The sequence below is a fragment of the Sinohyriopsis cumingii genome, chromosome 3 (assembly GCF_028554795.1).
Source record: "Sinohyriopsis cumingii isolate HCF-2022 chromosome 3, ASM2855479v2, whole genome shotgun sequence".
NCBI lineage: Eukaryota > Metazoa > Mollusca > Bivalvia > Unionida > Unionidae > Sinohyriopsis > Sinohyriopsis cumingii.
Window position 1 is genome coordinate 124,445,669 of NC_142963.1, and position 19,062 is coordinate 124,464,730.

The 19,062-nt window shown below is 37.5% G+C and overlaps 1 protein-coding gene across 2 annotated transcripts; it reads right to left on the bottom strand.

The window, feature by feature from the left end:
* Positions 1-2,798: 2,798 nt before the first annotated feature.
* Positions 2,799-18,039, bottom strand: LOC149803771 (uncharacterized). 2 transcript variants are annotated; one of them, XM_089953552.1, is made up of 5 exons: positions 17,800-18,039; positions 11,145-11,315; positions 10,550-10,597; positions 8,554-8,784; positions 2,799-8,262 (listed from the first exon to the last, which is right to left on the bottom strand). In XM_089953552.1, the coding sequence occupies exons 1-5, from the start codon at positions 17,828-17,830 to the stop codon at positions 8,207-8,209; spliced, it is 537 nt and encodes a 178-aa protein (XP_089809678.1). In that variant the 5' UTR covers positions 17,831-18,039; the 3' UTR covers positions 2,799-8,206. The 2 variants fall into 2 exon arrangements, with proteins under 2 accessions (XP_089809678.1, XP_089809680.1); XM_089953554.1 differs by lacking the exon at positions 10,550-10,597.
* Positions 18,040-19,062: the final 1,023 nt, after the last annotated feature.

Sequence of the window (19,062 nt, forward strand, 5' to 3'; positions counted from 1 at the left end):
TGTATCACTCAATTAATTCTCTCTCTTATAAATATAAAGTGCTTACTGTAGTAACATCTTGTATCACTCAATTAACTCTCTCTCTTATAAATATAAAGTGCTTACTGTAGCAACATATTCCATCACTCAGTTAACTCTCTCTCTCTCATAAATATAAAGTGCTTATTGTAGCAACATCTTGTATCACTCAATTAACTCTCTCTCTCTCTCTCATAAAGTGCTTACTGTAGCAACATATTGCATCACTCAATTAACTCTCTCTCTCTCTTATAAATATAAAGTGCTTACTGTAGCAGCATATTGCATCACTCAATTAACTCTCTCTCTCTCTCATACATATAAAGTGCTTACTGTAGCAACATCTTGTATCACTCAATTAACTCTCTAGCTCTCGTAAAATAAACTGCTTCCTGTAGCAACATCTTGTATCACTCAATTAATTCTCTCTCTCATAAATATAAAGTGCTTACTGTAGCAACATATTGCATCACTCAATTAACTCTCTCTCTCTCTCTCTCATAAATATAAAGTGCTTACTGTAGCAACATATTGCATCACTCAATTAACTCTCTCTCTCATAAATATAAAGTGCTTACTGTAGCAACATATTGCATCACTCAATTAACTCTCTCTCTCTCTCTCATAAATATAAAGTGCTTACTGTAGCAACACCTTGTATCACTCAATTGACTCTCTAGCTCTCGTAAAATAAAGTGCTTACTGTAGCAACATCTTGTATCACTCAATTAACTCTCTCTTTTATAAATATAAAGTGCTTACTGTAGCAACATATTGCATCACTCAATTAACTCTCTCTCTCTCTCATAAATATAAAGTGCTTACTGTAGCAACATCTTGTATCACTCAATTAACTCTCTCTCTCTCTCTCTCTCATAAATATAAAGTGCTTACTGTAGCAACATATGCATCATTCAATTAATTCTCTCTCTTATAAATATAAAGTGCTTACTGGAGCAACATATTGCATCACTCAATTAACTCTCTCTCTCTCTCTCATAAATATAAAGTGTTTACTGTAGCAACATATTGCATCACTCAATTAACTCTCTCTCTCTCTAAATATAAAGTGCTTACTGTAGCAACATCTTGCATCACTCATTTAACTCTCTAGCTCTCGTAAAATAAAGTGCTTACTGTAGCAACATCCTGTATCACTCAATTAACACTCTCTCTTATAAATATAAAGTGCTTACTGTAGCAACGTCTTGTATCACTCAATTAACTCACTAGCTCTCGTAAAAATAAAGTGCTTACAGTAGCAACATCTTGTATCACTCAGTTAACTCTCTCTCTTTCTCTCTCTCTCTCTCTCATTAATATAAAGTGCCTATTGTAGCAGCTTATGTATCTCTCTCTCCCTCTCTCTCTCTCTCATTAATATAAAGTGGCTATTGTAGCAACATCTTGTATCACTCTCTCCCCTCTCTCTCTCATTAATATAAAGTGGCTATTGTAGCAACATCTTGTCTCTCTCTATCTCTGTCATTAATATAAAGTGCCTATTGTAGCAACGTCTTCTCTCTCTCTCTCTCATTAATATAAGGATTATATTGTAGCAACATCTTGTCTCTCTCTCTCTCTCTCTCTCTCTCTCTCTCTCTCTCTCTCATTAATATAAAGTGCCTAGTGTAGCAACATCGTGTATCACTCTCTCTCATTAATGTAAATTGCCCATTGTAGCAACATCTTGTATCACTCTCTCTCTCTCATTAATATAAAGTGTCCATTGTAGCAACATCTTCTCTCTCTCTCTCTCTCTCTCATTAATATAAAGTGCCTATTGTAGAAACATCTTGTATCACTCTATCACTCTCTCTCTCTCTTATTAGCATAAAGTGAACATTGTAGCAGCATCTTGTATCTCTCTCTCTCTCATTAATATAAAGTGGCTATTGTAGCAACATCTTGTATCACTCTATCTCTCATTAATGTAAAGTGCCCATTGTAGCAACATATTGTATCTTTCTCTCTCATTAATATAAAGTGCCGATTGTAGCAACATCTTGTCTCACTCTCTCTCTCTCATTAATATAAAGTGCCTAGTGTAGCAACATCGTGTATCACTCACTCTCTCTCTCATTAATATAAAGTGCCTATTTTAGCAACATCTTGTATCTCTCTCCCTCTCTCTCTCTCTCATTAATATAAAGTGCATATTGTAACAACATCTTGTATCACTCTCTCTCTCTCTCTCTCTCTCTCTCTCTCTCTCTCATTAATATAAAGTGGCCATTGTAGCAACATCTCTCTCTCTCATTATTATAAATTGCCTATCGTAGCAACATCTTGTATCACTCTCTCTCTCATTGATATAAAGTGCCCATTGTAGCAGCATCCTCTTTCTCTCCCTTTTTCTTTCTTTCTTTCTTTCTCTCTCTCTCTCTCTTTAAGATGAGGTACCTATTGTAGCAACATCTTGTATCCCTCAATATGTCAATCATACGCATCCAGCTTCCCGCAGCTCTGATTCTCACAACGTTTGATTAGCATTCAAATTAGCTGAATTTGCTGTACTTCTACCGACAGGTACTTATTGTTTACTGCGTTTTCATTGTTGCGTTTCTTGCCCCCCCACCCTTTTTTTTAAAAATAAAATTATAAAACGTTGCACTTCGGTGGTCATAGCGGCGCGTCATTCAGCAAAAATCTATTTGCTTGAAAAACCAGCGACAAGTACCTGTTGTCTCAATGAATGAAGTATAACGTAATTGTGTGTTGCATATCAAGGTACGTACAGATCATAAGATGATTTATCATACAAAAAATCACACAGAAGACTTGGAATGAAGTTTTTATTTAAGATCTTATAGATCACAATTGCTAACATTGTCACTCTTGGTTGCGATCTCGTACAATATGTTTCGTTTATAGAGCAAAATTTGGGCAAGCTGTAAGAGATAATACTATTATTAGATTATATCGTCATCTTTATTTCCTTCCTTACACAATAAATAACAAAGTATAATAAATCAACTGATTAAAATCATAAAACTTCCTTTTAAAAAGTCAGGAAGAAAAAGTATATACAAATAATGAAAGATGCAGGCAAACTATGCAGCATGGCCTCGTGAATAAGAAGTCAATCATAGACCGTAGAAGCGACAGAAATAATGTCGTGCGTATGAAAATAGAAGCAAAAGTATAGCACGACTATTATAACACTGTGCAATAAAATATTATACTAACCATTATTAAATTTTGTATGGTCTGCAAAGTTACATGTTACAAAACATCTATTTTTTGTAGAACACAGCTGTACACTGCATGGCAAAGTATGCTGGATGCAGGACAAATAACTTAGAGAGTTTTCTTTGTCAACTACACCGATGATAACCTTACTTTGAATATACTGCAGTTGCAGCCCATCTTTTGCGTTAAGTAAAAGTAGGCTTAGTGGAAAGTTGTCAATCAGGACATCCCAAAGAGAGTTTATAACACTCGACATTTAAGGATATGCAGCACAAATATGACGCAACAAGTCTGTATGAACAATCCCAAACTGAATATACTTGTCGAGCTTTGTTTGAGGAACAACAATCCATAATCTAGCTACATAAGTAAATGTAATACCTTTTAAGTTAATATTTTAATTTTTATCAGATTTTAGCCGATCAGAGTGCCTTGCTGAGGCAGGTTGCAAGGATTCATGCATGGAAAAATTCCTGTCAAAATATGTCCATTAGTCATTTTAAATCTACCAAGGCTTTTTTACAACCATGCAATTTTAAACCTTCCAATTTCTTTCAAATTTCGTTCATCTGGAATGTCAGAATGCTGCAAATAATCAGTTAGATGGTGTAGGAAATCAAACTTCTTTAACGTATCATATTGACTGGACGTTAACGCGTAGCTTGACTTACATTCGATGAAAATGACGTGAAATAAGGCAACGTTAAACACATCTTTTATGTACATCATTACACATTAAACATAATCTGTATAAAAACATTAGATTTTTGCTATCGATTTATGAATAAACTGATGTCCAACTTATCATTCCAAGAGAAATACCTGATCTGTATGTGTTGGAAATTCTTGTAATGGTTTGGCAAAATGCATCATTATTTTGTTCTGTAAAGCGTGGTAACATTGCAAAATCTTAAACAATTCACTATCAAAAAACATTGAAGAAAGTATTATTTTAGATCATATTTACAGCAACCAGAGGGTTTTAGCCATTTGGTTTAATGTCAATAACAAAGAGACTGATAAGTTTTTTTTCTTCTTTTCTTGTATGCCTTGATCATTGTATTATTTGACGTAAGCTTAATTTGATGCCAATTGGGAACCAGTCCAAAATATGCCCGTTGACAAGGAATTTGTTCTTAAAATTTATACACATATGTTACTCAGAAATTTCAATACAGATTTACCTGTAACTGTCCACGTGAATAATATAATAAGTAGTTCTTTGTGACACAAGGTGTTGAATACATTTTTGGTATCAAGAAAAAGCAGCAAAAACATGTGATGGGATTTACGTTATACTGTACTGACTGAGACAGCGATAAATTCGCTGTTGAGCAGCCCAAAACTGTTGGCAACCATTTACTGTGAAGAAGGAATATTATAATCAAGATCTTCGAGCCAAGTGACCAAACGCACATGAATACTTTTTTCTAATGTTTCGAAGATAACAAGCCGCAAAGAAACAGGCCTGTAACTTTCGAGGGAGTTCTTCGATTTTCTGTTACCTATGTACAGTGGTATCACTAATCATCGTTTGTAACCTATATGTATGTAAGATTGATCAATCAGTTTAGTAAATACAGATCAAATGTTCGTTGTAAATTTTATATTAGCCCTGTGCTTTGGATTTCTTTGAACTTTATGATTTCTTTTACTTCAGTTGCACTGATAAGGCCATAATATGGCCTGAGCCATCTTGCAGAGCTTGACTTATTTCCCGCTCTTTTCATGCATAGAAGTTCTCGTCACAGTTATGGCTAAAATTTGGCGTATGAATGTCCTCATAATATCTAGCAATTTGTTCGCAATAGACGCGTCATCATGAACCCAAATTCCATCGAAATCTATTTCTTGACATTTTATATTTTTACCTCTCTTAACATTGATGACATTCCAGAAATGGCTTGCATCACCTTCATGTGCTTTTTCAACTTCTTCTTATACGTATACTATATATTTACATACATATTTTTGCAGGTTTCCAAACACTCTCTTCTTAGCTTTATATTCTCTGTAAGAACTGTATTCATTACCCCTTGGGCTCCCCTCATTTATTCAAGCATACCTAGCTTGTCTTTGAAGCCTGTGCAATTCTTTAAGTTCATTCATCTGACCAATATGGTTTGGCGTGATAAATGAATTTGGAACTTGGGAGCGTGATGTCGCTTGACTGCTGTATTGCAGTAATAATGTACCAAATAAAATATATCGATATTATAGGAAATAATACCATATAATATCTATATTCAAAGATTTCAGGCGATGGTCCTGTTAAGCTCGATAATTTTGTGAGGTATCAACATCTAATGCATTACAGTCTATGCTTTCTCTTCATAGGCTGTCCGAGGTCACTCACACATATAACTGCAAAAAGTAAGTATAGGGAGTTGGTCAGTTATCACGTGCTCTTCGAGATCCTCAACAATGTGCACGTTCCGTATACTATGTATGCACTGATCCAGTTGTGTACTAAGGGTTAATGGCGCCCCTGGCCAGTGGTGTAAATGGCGCCCAAGGCGACAATGATGGCGCAAGGGGCCAGAAATAAGAGGCCCGAAGAGACGAAGCTGTGGGACGGTTCTTGAGAGGGGGATAGTGCCCCCTTCCAGCTGGGGGATTTATGGGAACGCTGTGATCTCCCCCAGCGAGGCATGGGGCAGAGCCCAGGCCGCCAACCATTTTCCTGCAATTTAATGTCATTTTGTGGCTTTTCCTGAAATCGGCGTTATTTGAAATTAACATCTGCAGGCATTTACAAAATTATAATCCCCACATACCCCTTCCAAAAAATCTAACTGCTAGTGGTTGTTTGACGGATTCGAAGATGGACACCTGTTTTAACTGACTTGTGTCTGGATCCCTCTCGCTCGCTGTGATGCGAAGATGCGAATGAGGATTAGCGTGGTGTTGAGGGGCGCCAATGAAGAAAGTAGTGATTTGTTCATGAAGCACACGCTGGTAGCAGAAACGAGTATGCAAATACTCGCTATACGATTGTGTTATGTAATTTGCTGAAAAGTCGCCATTCAGGAGTAAAATTTTACAAGCACAATTTAGTCATTTTTGGAAAAAAATGATCATTTGTGTTTGCGCCCCAAGACCTCTGGCGCCCGGGGTAACCGGCCCGCCCTCCCCCCGTAGTACGCTACTGCATTGATCCGAAAGAACAAAATGATCAGTCATCGTTTTCAGCTGGAACCAATGCATATTGTTAAATAACCAGCATTCACTAGATTATTATATCTTACGAAATCGTGAAATATATGTCTCAAATTCAGCTGTTGCATTGAAATTCACAGTAAAATACACACCAAGCTGTAAGTACAGATTTTGAATCACCTCAATTTGCATCCTACAAATATCTATGCCCTAAAATAGGGTCGGCAAAATACACAAAAATATGTACACTGTGCATATTTGGTAATTTTAATTCTATGCTAACGATTATGTCACTAATAGCGTTATATGTAAAGTTAGCATGAGAGGGTGTTTAGCAGAAGACTGCAACGCTTCCTTGATCCCATTTTATCAACATGCCATTGGAGGAAATATTCTCTGCCTTAGCACTACATTTGTAATAAGAACGAACAGAATGACAAAATGGAAGAATTTGCTCAAATAGTTTATGCTCAGTCATGTATGCTACATCAACATCATATTTATCCAGCATTGCACTAAGGCTAAGAGCAGACGACATAATTCCTCAAACATTCCAGAGCATCTTAATATTCATATTAACTTGAGATATAGACATTTAATACTGATGCAATGTGAAAGCAGACAAAGACGAGTGTGTGTGTGTGTGTGTGTGTGTGTGTGTGTGTGATTTGGATTTTTAACGTAGCTTTAACAATTTTTCAGTCATATCGCTACGATGTCTGCAGTGTGACAGTTTATAGTGATGTCTTGCACTGGGGCATCATGCCGCAGACATGAAGCATGATGTCCCACCCAGTCACATTATCCTGACACCAGACCGACCAGTCCTAACAATAACCTCTTAATGCTGAGCGCCAAGCGAGGCAGCTGTTAGTGCCGTTTTTGTAAGTCTGACAAAGACGACGAAACATACTAATTTACGACAGTAGAAAAGGACAGACTTAAGAACAACCGACTATGTGGCTCTTGTCATGGAATATCATTATATATTAATGGTTGATGATATGCTGTTTTGTTTACAGATCAAATCTTTGACAACAGTAAGACAGCAATAAATAATAATAGTATTAGATCTGACGCAGACTTGATATATGACAGGAACCATTGAATATAATATTTGCTACTACTTTTGATTGAAATATTGTGATAATTATCTAAAAATGTCAAGTACTGCATTATATTCAATCAGATTAAAATCAGGTCTCCACCGTCCTACGTGAAGATCTGACAACGACCGCTTAGGGGACTTGTTCTGGTGACATATGTGTTTACCACAATCGCTAATTTTATCAGCCAGTCAGATGAAGTTTTATATTTTCACCAGAAAATGACCCCTCGGCAGTCACATTCAGATCTTCACGCAGGACAGTGGAGACCTGATTTTAATAAAATTGACATTATAACACGTTTCCATTGATCTCCTCTTGCATTATCATCATTTGATTACGTGTATCGCGACTTATGTGTTTCAAGCATAACAATATATTATTTCTTCTGTCTCTTCCTTTTTATATTATTATACGAGCAGTCGGCTCTCAAGATCCATTCATAGTATGGTCAATGAACTTTTGGAATACTGGACCATGTTGCAAGATATAAGGCAAGATAGCATACCCCCACCCCACTCTAACCCCAAAAGAAGATATGTACATGCTTCATAAAAAATAGTGTAGACAACTCACTTGTTTTGTTTCAAATAATAAACAGCCAATTACAAAAAGTAAAAAAACAAATATCCACGCATCCATCTATCCATCTATCTAACCATCCATTTATCCATCAGTCTCTTTTTGTATCTATCAACACGGATCTGTTTATCGAGCCACTGGTCAACTGGTCAGGACGACTGGTATCTGACGGAACTTCTCAGCTCTGGCCTTGGATGTACTTCCCCTGTAAAGTGGTGATTCGAGACTTGTTTTATTTATTTAAATGGTGTAAAGGTGGAGAAACTTTAACTTTCTTTGGCGTATGATGATGATGATAATGATGATGATGATGATGATGATGATTTTGCTTATAATTAAAGGTTCCCGTTTCTTGGACTACAGACCTTATATATGTGTGTGTGTGTGTGTGTGCGTGTGTGTGTGTGTGTGTGAATATACATATGAATACATATACATATGAATATACATATAAACATAAATTTATGAATGCATGTATAAATGTTATGTTACTAACCATTATTATTAGGAGCAACCGGTTCAAGGAGAGATTCGACATTGTCGACTTCCGTTAAGTCGGTTCCGTCGGATTTTTCTTCGGTGTTGGCAGGCCCATCCTCTGGATTTCTATAACACCTTCCAAAGCAGGATTTTAGGTGGGACCTCATTAGATAGATGATCAACAGTATCACCACCAGAAACAGGAGACAGGATTCTCCTATAGCTATGTACTTCCAGACGCTACATTCTAAGGAAAAACAGGACAGAGGTGCAATATAGGCAATTTTCCAACATACATATTACAGTCATACGTACATACAGTATTTGTTGAGTTATATATATATATATATATATATATATATATATATATATATATATATATATATATATATATATATATATATATATATATATATATATATCACTCTTTATGAGTTAAAGCACGCATTCGAAGATAATTATATTTCATGAGAACGCACTGATGAAGGCATACTAGCCAAATAGGCATAATCTGGGAAATATAGAAAGACTTTGCTTTCTCTCTCTATTTATATATATATATATATATATATATATATATATATATATATATATATATATATATATATATATATATATATATATATATATATATATATATATATATATATAACTATTCCGCAGTGAACGAAGTAGTGGAAACTGAATGTGGGAGAAAAGAACGAACTACATTCATATACGTGTAAAGGGCTCTGAAATTAAAAAGATATATAAACTAGAGATGAAAGATATAACAAATTTCTAAAGATTTCTTTTATTTCACGATCCACCATACCCACTCCCATCTCACTGATGCATTTAAGATTCAAAACCTTCGCTGGTATCTACTCATTGTCCTGAGACATCAAGCCAAACACGATCACCCTCCCTCATTCAGTGTAAGTCAGTGGTTTTCAAACATTTTTTTGCATTGTTGGTGAGTGTTTTAGCCGACCACATAATGATCTTTCCTAGTGCTGATTGTACCGTTGGCATACCACGATGAGCCTTATTGCGGACCACCTGAATGGACCTGAAAATGTGACCCTGACTCCCATCACCTGCCCAGGGGTATGCATCCATGATTGGAAATCTTCGTTGTCATATTTTCCTCCTCCTATTTAGCCATCATGCAAAATATTAGCACTTATCCCTTGATTGGTGTAGATGAAGCTGCTGTTACAAGCATCACGTTGAAAGACGGACAGATGGACGGACAGATGGGCATGACCTATTACAATATATCCACAAAAGTGCGAGTATAGAAATGTGAATGAAACGGTACAAAGTGAATGAGACAGAATCCACTCACTGGGTAGAGCATAAAATGGCGGAAAACGAATAAAATACAGCATGTTTGGAACAGGATGACACGCATATGAGATTTTTTTCCATCGATTTATTTGACTATTTTGATGTCATGCAGCAATTGCTAGCATACATTAAATATGAAATTAATGGTAAACTCTTTTAATCTAGAAACGAAAAGTACACTGCAAATAGAACGGATATTTCATAAACGCCGTACAAAGGTGTATTACGTATGTTGTCTTATCTCAGTATCAAGTACGATAGAGTGCACGAGTATTACGCCTGCTCTACTAATGTGTATCTTGAGACAAATCTTTCATTTTAAATGTTAGGGAGGAAGCTTCCATCGCCTTAAATCTCAAATCATCCGCAGATTCAAAAGGTTGGTTTAATTAAAAAACAAAACGAAGATCTAGGAAATGTTTGATTCAACCGGGGTAGTTGATTATAAACCTAACGCTGAATGTACACTAGAATCTTTACTTTTTAATTTTATTTTAATGTTTATCGTCATTCAGTCCAACGCGTTACTATATAAATCCCAAAGATCATGTCCGATGAAATTTGTAAAATCCACCTTATGGTTTTTTCTTTTGTATTTATTCGCTGATATTTCATAATATTTTGCTATTTGCAAAACGTGTGCAGGAATACACGTGCGAAAGTACGTACGAAAAGCATACCATCATTCTGTGAACCACAGTTTGCCTGATGTTTTTTCGTCCAGCCATCTGCAAAGAGAATGAACAAACATTCTTTCTGATAGGTACATCTGGACAACTTACCCCTTTTACAAATCACATATTTAGTTAATTAATTGCACACAATTTTTTCGCCTCCTCCATCTTTACGTTTACTTTACATTGTCTTACGTTGTGATCTTTTTGATCAGTGGTTCAAGATAATTACAAATATCGCCTATATTTGCGAATAAGTCAGGTCCAACTGAAAACTGCGTAGACCAAGATCTGCCGGGGTATTATGCGACATCAGATTTGGGTTTGTTTGACTTGCAGTTGAACCCGACTTATAAGCGAGTGCAAGTGGTTTGTAGCGGAGAACGTCAGTTACTTACTAAACAGGATGACCTTTAAAGAAATACTAAACAGTAGTCTGCAATACCAGCTTCTTGAGCGATTTTGGAAAATCTATACTCGTTTCTTCGATAGATGAATGCAGACGTGTACCAGAAATGCTTCATAAATGAATTCATTTATAGGGATACTTTTTCAAACTATTCTGCAATTTTAGTCATCCTAGACATCTTGATGTATCTACCCATGCAGAACTGAGTGCAGTTCTGTTGCTGCCTATTGGTAAAACAGTTTTCCTCATGATCTGAGCAGAGAGCACATCTGAGATGGAACGTGTCACAGTAATCCCGTCCAGTGAGGCATATGTCTTCAAAACAGTTGAAATAAGTGTCACTGGTAAAGGTTGAGTTCAACACTGAAATGAGAAAAATGAAAATAGTACATACCTATTACAACCGCATTCACTCGAATTCTTTTTCATAAAATAAACTGAAATAATATGTGATTTTGGAAAGCTAGTTAATTCAATAAATGGCGGTAATTATTGCTGTCTTGGATTTAACGCCATTGTTCAACACATGATTGGCTATATAAGATGTCCAGTATAATTGATGGAGGAAGAAAACTGTGAAAATCACTCCCATACCACACTGGCCAAAACCGAGTCTCGAACCTACGAGGATAGAGGTGAGATGGCAGTGATCGGTAAATGCGAGCTCTTTCGACCACTCGGCCACCGGGGTCCGGCGGTAATTGATATTTTTCCAATAGTATATATATATATATATATATATATATATATATATATATATATATATATATATATATATATATATATATATATATATATATATATATATATATATATATATATATATTAAAAATAACATGGCATTTAAAGTGTTGGTATAAAGCAAATTGATATACCAATACGATTGGTATATCAAACTGTGATCCGTCCATGGCTTACTGTGATCCGTCCATGGCTCACTATTACGAATATACAAACATTCTTTCAACTGTAGGCCTATAGATCAATGATGAATTTTTACTCATTCATTAAACATAAATGACATATGAAAATAACAATAAAAGGTATTAATAGTGTCTATTTTCGAAATGAAATTAAAATGGTACACAATTTCATCGGTATCCTTTCTTTTCTTTTTTTTCATTCACCTCTTCCCTTTCGTGCGTAAGAGACAAAACGCAAAAATCTGAAGTGAGAGAGAAAAACATGGCGCTGGACGAAAACATTAAAACTGAACTTGTACAAAGTAACCTACAGTAATCTGGTTCGCCGTAACGATATATTTACGCTTTTCTTGGGATCTATCGACAGTGTTCATAATGTCAATGATACATAGTTGCATTCGCCAGTCGACACTAGGTCTATGTTAAATTTGTCGGTTACGAGGCACACATACTGTAACGTATTTAATGCTTTGTTGTCTTTGTTTCTTAAATTTATTATATTGTTGTAAAACTCGATTATTAATTATTAAATATAAAAATGTCCAAATGGTCGCCCCCGTCGTCCCTCTCTCTCTGGATTAGCGTAGCTAGATACGGGCGAAAATTCATGAAAATACGAGCGTTGGGGATTTTCACTTGTGTCACACGACGATGTCTCTGGACCTATGAATGATGGTAAAGTTTAGTCAAACCGTCCAAAGGGGGAGTGGGGGTGGAGAGAGAGAGAGAGAGAGAGAGAGAGAGAGAGAGAGAGAGAGAGCAGTGGCATCACTAGGAGGGTGCGAACCGCACCGGGTGACACCATCAGACGGTGGCACCAAAATGACTGTCTATGAAAAAATTTGAATTTTTGTGCAGGAAGGAGGTCTATGGTGGTGAGTACACGCTGGGGATACCTGCACCCTGCAGGATCTCGCTGTGTGGGGTGCGGTCTTGCCAGCTGATTTTCAGGATGTGTTTTAGGCACCGTATATGGAAGGAGTTGAGCCGGCGCTCTTGCCTCATGTAAGTGCTCCAGGTCTCAATTCCATACAGGAGGGTGCTGAGAACGGAGGACTGGTAGATCTTGGTGTGCCCTGTCAGCGCGTTGTTTTTCCACACTTTCTTCGTTAGTCGGGCCATGATGGTGTTTGCCTTTCCAAGCCTTCAGTTCAGCTCCACATCGAGCTGGAGAATATAGCTGATGGTTGAACCCAGGTAAGTAAAGTTGTTGAATGCTTCCAGGGTGACAAAGTCGATTTTGATGGAGGGGGCAGTGGTGACCCGAACTGCTTGCAGGCATCATCGAAACGATTTCCCAATTACTTGAGGGCATCCTCGGTGTGGGTCACCTGAGCCGCGTCATCATCAAAGAGCATCTCCCTAATGAGTAGTGACCTCACTTTGGCATCCGTGCCAGGTTGAACAGCCTCCTGTCGGACCTGGTGTGCAGATATATGCCATCAGTGGACGAGTCGAAGGCGAAGGACAGGAGCAGGGAGAAGACGATCCCGAAAAGGGCCGGCCCTGCTTCATACCGCTGTTGATGATGAATGAGTCTAAGGAGGATCCATCATACAGGACTGTTCCCTTCATAACGGCATAGAAAGAGATTATCATGCTGCGGAGTTGGGGGGGGGGGCAGCCAATCCTCCTGAGAAGTTCAAATAGGCGCTTCCTGCTGACCATGTCAAAGGCCTTGGTAAGGTCGATGAACATCATGTAGTGTGGTTGCTCTTCTCTTGGATTTGTCAGAGGGAGAAGAACATGTCTGTTGTCGACCTTTCTGCTCTGACACCGCACTGGGATTCCTGGTACACACGGTCCGACTTCAGCTGAAGCCTGTTGAGGAGGATGTGGGCGTACACTTTGCCAACAATGTAATTGTTACAGTCATTGCGGTCGCCCTTGCTTTTGTAAAATGTCAAATGATGGTGTGGCGCATGTCTTGGGGGACTGCTCCTTCCTCCAAGCAGAGGCAGATTAGCTCATTCAGCGGCTGAAGCAATATTGGTTTCGCACATTTGATAGCTTCAGACGGGATGCTTTCGCTACTGGTGCTTTGTCGTTTGGGAGGGAGTCGATGGCTTTTCTGAGCTCATCTAAGGTGGGCACTTTGTCGAGCTCCTCCATGGTGCGCAGTTTCTATATGCCGCAAAGGTCCACATCGGTGACTGACGTTTCAAGGGAGTAAAGCTCCGAGTAGTGCTCTAGCCATCTGGACATCTGTTGCTCTCAATCTGTGATCTTCTCTCCCCTCAGAGATTTCAAGGGGGGACCCCTTTCACTGTAGGGCCTAGGGCCTTCTTGATGCAACTGTACATGTCTTGGACGTTTCCAGACTCGGCACTGCGCTGGATTCCTTCACACAGTTGCTGCCAGTACTCGTTTGCACACTGTCTATCGATGCGTTGGGTGGTGCTTCGGGCACTTCTGAGGGAAGCAAGCGTCCGTTCATTGGGGCATTTTTTGTAAGCTATAAATGTTTTTCGTTTGTCCTCAATTATTGGTTTCATCCTTGAAAGGTGTGCGTTGAACCAGTCCTGACTGGGCCGTTCCTTCTTGCCAAACGTGGATATGGCTGTGCTGTAAATGATACCCTTCATGGCCTTTCACTTGGCTGTGGCATCGTGCTCTGGCAGGTCCTGGAGAGCCTGGTCCAGGGAGGACACATACTCCTCCGACATCTGCGCAGTGTTGACTCGATGGCGATCTTTTGGCTTGGAGCGGTGTAGTGTGTGTGTGGCTATAGGCACACCCTGCTGCTCACAAGGGCGTGGTCGGAGAGACAGTCTGCACTATGGTAGCTTCCGGTTGAGAGGACGCTTTTCAGGGCAGAGCGCCGGGCGATAAACGAGTCGAGCTGGTGCCAGCGATGAGACCTGGGTGTTTCCAGGACATTTTGTGTTGTGGCCTACACTTGAAGAAGGTGTTTGTAACGCACAGGTCATGGTAGGTGCACAGCTCCAGCAGTCTCTGGCCTTTTATGTTGATCTTTCCAGTGCCACCATGTCCGAAGCAGGTAGGCCATGATTCGTGGTCCGCACCTACTCTGGCAATAAAACTCACCGAGGATAAATAGTGGCTCGTCTTTAGGACATATCTTGATCTGTTCGTCCAGCTGCCCAGAGAACTGATCATTTTGGTCTTCTGAAGACGTGAGGGTGGGGACGTAGACACCGAGGATGTTGACAGGATCTGAAGCAGTTGCAAGGCGAATCGACAAGAGATTCTCCGTGCCCCTTGATGAGCTCTCTGTCGATGATGGCCGTCTTCCTGGTGTCGTCCACCTCCCTGAGGTCGTACAACTCACGTCCCGAAATATTGTACAATGTAATCAGTTTGGAAGGTAGTGGGCTCCTTTTTTAATATCCAGATTATCCACTGTGTGTTCCAAAGGCTACATGTTGTATTATCTTAATCTGGATGGCACCGTATGTAGTAAAATAATTTCCATGTGTATTTGTCTCCTTATTGTTTACATTTGTCAACGTCAAACACATATAAACTACCTGACACAGTGTCCAATGATAGAAAATTAGGATAAATATTACATCAAAAAGTATGGAACAGATATATAGTGACACAGTCGATGGCATTAATTTATCTTTAACTATGAGGTAACTATATTTAGTAAAAATTAGTGAAAAGTAGAGGAAATTTACAGAGAACACATTTAGAAAAAAGGCAAAAGAATCATTCCGATTCCGCTTCATGATATTTCCTGACCAAAAAATCATGTAAAAGTTCTTGAAAGTTGCGCATTTATGTAATAGTTTCATCTCATTTTTATATTCCCAACTCTTTTTGTTATAGATTTCCCTTGTAATTGAGATGTACAATGTTCAGGCTGGTTTTCTCTTATACATATACAAGATCGGAAGGTTTGACAGTTTGTTTGGTATGAGGAGCCGTAGCGGACAAAAGCTGGTCCAGTCAGAACGTTGCCGTTGAAATTTTAACGTCATATGTCCAGAATTCCAATTTCCCGTGTTGTATCAAAAATGCTTGTCCTTAAAGTTCCATTTTCTAGGTCGAGATTTTAGATTGTATCTGTTGAATTAAACATTAGTGGTTGTAAGTTATATTTTCTATGTCGAGGTTTTAGATTGTGTCGTATGAATTACACGGCGGTACTTCGAGAATTCCTAATTCACATGTTGTTTCCAATAGTTTATGTTGACAGTTCGATGTCATATGTTGAGTGTTTAGATTTCATCTGTTGAATTATACAGCACTGATTGAAAATTCGATGTCCAATGTCGACTTTTTAGACTGTATCTTCTGAATTACACGGCGGTTGTTGAAATATTTAAATGTCATATGTTGAGAGTTTCAAATGTAACATGTTGAATCACAATACTTGTGCTGAAAGTTCCATTTTGTAAGTTGAGTTTTTGGATTGTATCTGTTGAATTACATAGCGGTGGTCGGACATTTTATTGTGCTTGTCAGAATTGGTATTTTTATATGGTGAAATAATGTGTTGCTGTTAAAAGTAACATTACACAATGTCCACTTTAACAATTCAAAATAATATCGAGTATTAAGATACATCATTCGTGTATTCAACTACGAGGCACCATTACATTTCATGCATTTACAGTTTGAAAGTTACCATTCACAGGTCGAGAATTACTATGAATTTCTTCGCTATAGGTCGCTCTGATGAAATGACTGCGTTATTTTTAAACAAGGAGGCTGCTTCTTATTGCTGTCAAATTCAACAGATGAAATCTTAATACTCACCATATAAAATGGAACTTTCATCACAAACAGTTACATTCAATATGTGAATTAGGGATTTTCGACATATGATAATGAAATTTCAACCACGGCTGTGTAATTTAAAATATGCACTGTAAAAAGTCGTCATAGGAAATAGAACTTTAAACCACCACTGTATAATTCAAGATATAAAACCAAAAAATCTCGATCTAGACAATGGAACTTTAAGGACATGCAATTTGATCCCACACGTGATATTGGATTTCTCGAAATACAACATCGAAATTTCAACTGCAACTTTCTCATTGGACCAGACTTGGTCCGCTACAGCGCCTCATAGTTTCTGTTTTTTTTTTGGGGGGGGGGTGTTGAGAAGTATAATGATGCTTTGACACTCTAGTTCAGTATATTAACTGTTAAAACCAACAGAAACATATAATTCCGCTTATTATTATTATTTTTTTTGTACTTCGCCCTCGCACTGAAATATGAAGGAGGGGGGCTAGATGCATACATGTTTTCCTCCTACCATCGATCCCCCCTCGCATCAAACAAAAACATGAACAAATTTAACTGATAAATTTTTATTTTTATTCTTTTTTATCTCTTGGAACTTTAAGTCAAAGATGTAAGGATCCGGATATCATATATATTAAGGAACAGTTCTAGCTCGAAGAATGCCTTGAAAAGAGAAGAGAACAAACTTCAGTGTGCAAGCTTTCGAAATTTCTTACTTGGATTACTTCCCTTGATACATTTTCTTTGACGGTTTTTGAATGTTAAAATATTTGTTACCTAACGGTTCCCCCATCCATACCCCACCCCTTCTCCTTTCTTCTGTGATGATGCTAATGATAATAGTACTCGTGATGACGGAGATAAGTAAAACGGAGATGCAGGAGAAAGATCGGTACGGAAATACAAAAAAATCGACCATGGCTATGACCTTTATTTCACGATAAATATCACGAGTACTACAACTACTACTACTACTAACAATACTCTTTCATCTGGTAATTGATGTCGTAACTTACTTAGATAACAACACGAGGTATTAGACACAATACGTTTTGTTACTCTGCCCTTTCAATTCATGAAGAAAAAAATCACTTGAGAATTACTAAAATATTTTTTCTTTGCCGAAGTGAGGGTTTGATTCTATTAATAGAGCATATTAATTCGTTTATCGGCCAAATACATGCGATAAACATACTTACACAATATGCCAAGTGCTGCAACTTCCGACATCGTTAATTAGTCCTTACACTTGCTGAACGTATTCGTCACTGACAAAGGAATGAAAAGGTTCTGACATCATCATTCTATTTTTGAAATCGAAACTGGATTATTTCAACATATGCATATATGTAAAATTTGATATATCTTATTCTATTGACAATATCTTAACGGCAAATTCAATATTATAACAAACGTTAAGGACACGTATCCAGAACGAGTTTACCTTAATGGCTAGAGTTTTAAAATGTATTTGTGGTAACCTGAATTAAAATATCCATAGGATCTATTAATATCATTTTATTAAAACCGCTTTTCGTGTTTTATTTATAACTGGTATTATAAATATACTTGGAATTTTACAAAATCCTTTAATCGATATTTATAGTTGGAACCTAGTTATAATCGAGTGTCTTTATTCAAAATAATTTTCTAGAAGCGTGATTGCATAATGCGAATGTAAACATCGGTGATTCATAATCTATTTTTCATTTGAGAAAGATTGATCGACCTATGGGTAATATACATGTATATTCAAGCATTTGGTCTGTTCAGGTAACAGTGTGTGACTGGTATGTAGGCAAGTAACTATATACATATTGAAGGACAGTATTGTACGTTTCGCATCGACTACTAACTATCTCTCTATCCAGAACATGTGTTTTGATAATATTTTTTTCTTCTTGACAAATTAGATTAAACCTTGATTTAATTCATGTGTATCGTATTCGTTCTAAAAGATGAATCAAAAATGGCAGAACAGGGAGATTCTTTTAAGGCATCTATTACCAAAAATACATTTAGTAGTCTCTTTTTTATATTGCGGGATATAAATATATGTCGACATAAAAGACAGATGTGGGCATCAGTGACTAAACTTAAAACCAACAGCCTTTCTATTTATTAAGGATAATAGCTTGTGCCCAGAACAAGATTACCGGACATGTATGATTCCCAAATACGTGACATTATGTTAATACGTGATCGTTATAACGAAATTGGTTACATCAAACCAAGATATTATAAATCTTGAAATTAGTTTCAGCTGAGTTAGGAAATGAAAAGTAACTTTTCAAAAGTGAGGTTCATTCCGATTGGTTGACACAAAATCTCAAACTCGGACTCAGTATTAAGAGTTGTAAAAATCATAATGTGGATCGCGTGCAAGAGAGGTAACCATGCCACAGAGGATAACGTAGCTCTATGAAAAATGAGCAACTGGGTAAAATTTTATAAGTCACTTT

What these genes read in the sequence shown, in the direction of transcription:
- LOC149803771 (XM_089953552.1), bottom strand. Translation starts at nt 17,830, where the DNA reads ATGTCGGAAGTTGCAGCACTTGGCATATTGT. An exon ending in CTGCACTCAGTTCTGCATGG is followed by an intron (nt 10,598 to 11,144) that starts GTAGATACATCA and finishes TTCTCTTTGCAG; the next exon opens with ATGGCTGGACGAAAAAACAT. An exon ending in CTGTGGTTCACAGAATGATG is followed by an intron (nt 8,785 to 10,549) that starts GTATGCTTTTCG and finishes GTTTTTCCTTAG; the next exon opens with AATGTAGCGTCTGGAAGTAC.